At 38.0% G+C, this 5,343-nt stretch overlaps 1 protein-coding gene across 1 annotated transcript in view; it reads right to left on the bottom strand.

The window, feature by feature from the left end:
• Positions 1-2,994: 2,994 nt before the first annotated feature.
• Positions 2,995-5,343, bottom strand: part of EOGT (EGF domain specific O-linked N-acetylglucosamine transferase) — a 33,343-nt gene continuing 30,994 nt past the window's right edge. Inside the window, exons 14-15 of the mRNA XM_019661076.1 lie at positions 4,565-4,667; positions 2,995-4,024 (exon numbers count right to left, since the gene is read on the bottom strand). Of these exons, the coding sequence (XP_019516621.1) occupies positions 3,878-4,024; positions 4,565-4,667 (250 nt within the window). The 3' untranslated portion in view covers positions 2,995-3,877. The remainder of the gene's footprint in view (positions 4,025-4,564; positions 4,668-5,343) is intronic.

Consider the following 5,343-nt stretch of genomic DNA (forward strand, 5'->3'; position numbering starts at 1 on the left):
TCCCTTCCTTTTTCCTTTTTTTCTTTTTCCATTCCTTCCTACATTACCTATAAACTTGCCTGTTTAACTTTAAATTCCTTTACAAAGAAATTGCTATATCAAATCCATCTGTTACTTACTAGCTGTGTGACTTTGGGAAAGTTCCTTAACCTCTCTGCTCTCTACTTAAACATCTAGTAGAAAAATGGTTTTTACATTTTGAAAAGATGGTGAGGGCAAAAAAAAATAATATAGGCGAACACATACAGCTCACAAAGCCTACTCTGCCTTCTACAATATGAGGTACATGGTGTTGTCTATAAGTTGTCTTTAAGACAAATACAGCCTGAATCTGATGAAGTTTTGAGATCTTTCATTTGGCAGGCAGTAGAAGGGAGAATGGAAACAGCTAAATGGCACCACTTGCCCCTAGTGGATGCTGCACTGGGCCACCAGGATGCCCCTGGATTCCCCGGATTTCTGGGACTGAGCTCTTGGTGCATCACAGCTGAGCTCCTCTCCAGGAATTGCCCTCAGCTACAAGGAGTGGCCCTGCCCAAGGTTACCACCCCTCGGTGGGGATGGCCCATACTCAAAGATTCATTGATAAGAGGATCGCTTGCCTCATCTGGGGACCCCTCTGAAGGACCATCCAGCGTCACACCTTCTCTGCTACTGCAATGGCAGTTCAATTTCTCCCTCCGCCTAAGCCGGGCTCTCACTCGCAGATGATGATCATGAACACCTTCCCCAATAAACTACCTGCAGACAAACTGCCATCCTAGGGCCTGTTTTCCAGAGAACACGACCTAACGCCATCCCTCTAGTCTACTCCCAACATAACAGCTAGAGTTATCCTATTCAAAGTAAGTCAGATCATTACCCCTTGTTGAAACCCCTCCAATGGATCCCATCTCATCAGAATCAAAGCCTTGCCATGTGCACCCCAGTCCCGTTACCTTTTTGATCTCATCTTTTCTGCCCCTTGATCACTCTACCTGCACCGGCTTCTTTGCTGTTCCTCACACATGCCAGGCATCCTGCTGCCTCCGGGCCTTTGTGCATACAGTTCTGTCTTCCTGGAATGCTCTTTGCGGCGTTATCTGCACTGCTTCCTCCCTCGCCGACTTCTTATCTTGAGTCAAATGTTGCCTCGGGGAGGACTTCTGGTCCCTTCTACTTAAGCCCGCCAACCCTAGCTCACCGCAGACCTCCCCATCCCTCATTCCTGCTTTAGTTCTCTCCACAGCAGTATCACACTGACACACAATATTTTGTGTAAACAAGTCAAAAAAATTGACTTGTTTATGGTGTTTGATATCTGTCTCCTCCACCAGAATGCAAGCTCCGTGAAGGCAAGGACTTTTTTCCTGTTCTTTTAACTGGTATCCCCAGAGCCTGCAATAGTAACTGGTACATAGTAGTTGCTCAATCAATATGTATTGACTGAGCAAATGAGTGAATGAATGTGAGACTATGGATGTGGCATCAGAAGACCTGTGATCCTTAGTGAAGTCCCTTAAACAGCATCCGATTTTCTTCAAAAGAATAATGGGAACAATTCAAAATCATTTTTATAAGGATTATGCAACATACTATCTGTGGAAGTGTCATATAATAAAGTGCTAAATAAGTAAGGTGTAATTTTTACTTAAACTGAATTCTTCATCAGCGAGCTACTTAATTTTTATAACCTAGAGCTACCACGTTGGCAAAAAAAAAAGTATACAACTTTCAGACACAGAAAACTCTGAAACTGGTCTGGTGTTCAAATAAAATATAAAAAGATTTATTCCAAAGCCATATCCAAAATGTACAAACTATGAAATGCATCACTTTTAAAAACTTAATAAAAAGAGCAGTCTTTACATTGTAAATTTTACAACATTTGAAGATTTCTTTTGCTACCATAAAAGTCTAATAAAGTTAATTCCATAAAGTGTCAAATGTACTTTCTTGTTTATATAAAACATATTCTCTCTTTGGACGCAAAATATTCAGATATAATAGTTCTATTATGAATTTGTTCTCAATTTCCAAAATTCTTGGTAGTCTATTACTAGTGAGTAAATAGAATCACATTTCCACATGCATCTTTAAATGAGGTAAGAAGATAATTTTTTCAGGTGTTTATCTCTGACAAGTGCAACATGTCTGGACAATTCCTTTCATGAAATATCTTCCCAGTGGGGATTCATCATTTTGCACAAAGAACAGTAGCAATATCACTCATTTAAAAATTCGTATGTTGTAATTCTTTTTATAAAAATTTAAGGTTCAAATCAAAGCTATTGCTACAACAATTCACTATTTTCTTTGCAGATATTTTCATAGCTATTCCTAAACTCTAGAAGACTGTTCATAATCCTTTAAAGCAGGGGCAGCAAACTTTTCTGCAATGGTCCAGACAGTAAATATTAATATTTTAGGTTTCTCAGGTCACTTCTCTGCTATACATGCTTTTTTTAAATAACTCTAAAATGTAAAATATATATATAGGCTGTGCTATAATCTGCTAGTTTTTAAAAGTAAACTTTAAAATATAGAGTCACTAGTATTTAAATTAGACTACTCAAGTGTTAATAAAATGTAAACGTTGCCTTTCGCAGTAAAATAAATCCATGATTTTTGACTGCTAAATAGAAAGTTGATCAACAGTAAGCAATGAATTCCATTCAAAGAGTGGACTGCATTTTAGATATGCTTTTCCATCAATGGCATTTTCTATGGCTTTTCATTTTTAATTAATTCACGTGTCTTTTTTGTCTTTTTTTTCTTTTTTTTTTGTCTTTGCTTTTTTATAGAGAAAAATTTCCTTCGTGTAGCTAATTTAAAGTTTGCAAAATCAAATACTGGAATACTTTATGCTAAAAGAGGTAGATGCATACACATAGGTACATGCAGTTACAATGCACAGTGGAAACCACTATTTGAAGGGCCGGCCGAGTGGTTCAGTTGGTTAAGAGCTCGCCCAAGAGTGTGAGTTTTGAGCAACAGGGTCACCAGTTCGATTCCCACATGGGCCCGAGCTGAGCTGCCGATGAGCTGGTTGGCAGGATGGCTCAGCTAAAAAAAAAAAAAAAGAAAGAAACCACTATTTGATATATAAATGCTCTCCACAGTGAGGTGGAAACCAGCGAGAAGGTAGACAAGACAGTCCTAAAAAGTGTTCTAATTTGTTTCTATCATGTGTAGTTGTACAATTTGGGAAAACATGATTTGCATACAGGAAACATGTTTATATAAATTAATACAGCAGCATGATTCATTCGGGCTTTTGATGCATAGAACCCAGAGCTGACTAAAATGATAGAGCAGAGAATTCAGTAGGACTTAGTGTGGACTCTGATAGAGTAAAACTGATCTGTTTATAACACTGTTTGATCTATAACATGGTCCTATAGCTGAGAATCACAACGGTGTGTGGGTGTGTGGGTTACCATCTCCTTTTCTACCACAAATAGTGCTATGAATAAATTATGGCAAATAAGTGAGCCATTGTGAATTTACTCAGATATATCATAAACCATTTGGAAGCCTCTAGAACTATAATCCCACAGTATTCTACAAAAATATTTACAAAGTCTGAAGCTAAGAAAATTGAATACTTTGGTATCCCTAAGAGGGGAGCTCAACTACATCAGCAAGCCCATGCCTGTGTTTGAAGTATAAAAAGTAAAGTTCTCAGTGCAAAAATAGTATCTTGATAAATAGCAATAACACAAAAATCCCACGAAACAGTTAAAGACTATAAGGCCCATAAGTAATATCCTAAAGGCATGGCTTGGTATAGAAAAACAAATTTGGGGCTAAGAAATACCAGTTGTTTTACTAATTTAACTGTGAGTGGGTGGTGCAGCGTTTAAACATTCCCTTTTTGCAAACAGACTCAACACATTCACAGCTCATCATGTTTCTTCTTAAATGGCCACTTTGGGTGTTGTGATACATGGTCTGCAGCCTGAAGGACGAGGTACATAAATTCTTCCACATCAAAAGAGTAGTTGGTAAATTTCGGATGTTCTCCCAGAGTTGGGTGGTGGCCCTGCAAAAACAAAACAAACACAAATTTGTAATTCACTGAGAACATGGTTTTCTGAACAGGAAAAACAATTATTTTACTTTGGCCAAAGCAACTATTTTATTTTAATTCATGCTCTACCTCAGAGGTCAGAAAATTTTTTCGGTAAAGAGCCAGTTAACACCTATTTTATGCTTTGTGAACTATGTAGTCTCTGCCACAATACGCAGCTCTGTCATTGAAGGGCACACGCAGCCACAGATTACACATAACGAGAAAAACTATGTCCCAATAAAACTTTACCTATAAAAACAGGTGGTGGGCCAGATTTGCCCCCTGGTCTACAGTTTGCTGATCCTTCCTACATACAATTTAATAGATGGCTCTAGGCCCAAATTCATAAAGTTGTCTTTTTAACATTACAATTTGCAAGTATGAGATACAACTCACTATTCCAGAGAACAGTTTATCTTTGAAGTCCAATGATAGTTTTTCATATTAATAATTAAATACTTTAAATCAATTAAAAAGCAAAACAAGATGAGTTTTGCCATTGAATTTTACCTTATCTTGAGGAAAGACTTTGTTCTGTCTTTTCCAAGTGATGTAGTATACGCCCCTCAGCCTAGCCAAGTCCAGGTAACAGCGCCCGTCTTCACAGTTGTACCTAAGGAGACACGGGCACATGCATGAGACTTTTGCCTGAGATTCTGCCCAATCCACAATCCTCTGGGCAAAAAAAATGCACCTTCCATATAGGTTCTTGCAAAAGATTGTGTAAACAGTAAACAAGACTGAGGGAGATTATTTTTTAAATATTCTCATAAGTAGACTGCCTTAATTTTTAAAAAACAGAAGAGAATGGAGGAGACTGACCACTATCAATAGGGCCGACTGACTATGAACTTAACATTATCTCATAATACCCATCTTTGCACATATGGAAGTGGACTTGGGGTAGGTAACACATCCAAGGTCACATAGCTAGCGAAGCATAAATTGAACCCATGTCTGTTGAACTCCAAGGTCTGAGCTTTCTCCAATACATTTCTCTACTTCCTCCTTCCTTCCTTTCTTCCCTCCCGCCCTCTCTGTCTCTAGGAGAAATGAAGAATTGAGATAGAATCCACAATTACCTGGCTATTTCTCTAACATCTCTATATTTTTTTAATGTTTTTGCATGGCATTGGAAGTTCAGAACAACTTTTTTCTAAATAGTCTTCCATTTAAATACCAAGTCATTTTTCAAGTGAAACCATAAAATCAAGATATTTAGATGCAAAGGAGGGAAATCTGGTAACACGTGGTGTGTCAAGTACTAAAGATAGGACATGGTGTAGAAT

The sequence above is a fragment of the Hipposideros armiger genome, unplaced genomic scaffold (assembly GCF_001890085.2).
Source record: "Hipposideros armiger isolate ML-2016 unplaced genomic scaffold, ASM189008v1 scaffold_334, whole genome shotgun sequence".
Taxonomy (NCBI): Eukaryota; Metazoa; Chordata; class Mammalia; order Chiroptera; family Hipposideridae; genus Hipposideros; species Hipposideros armiger.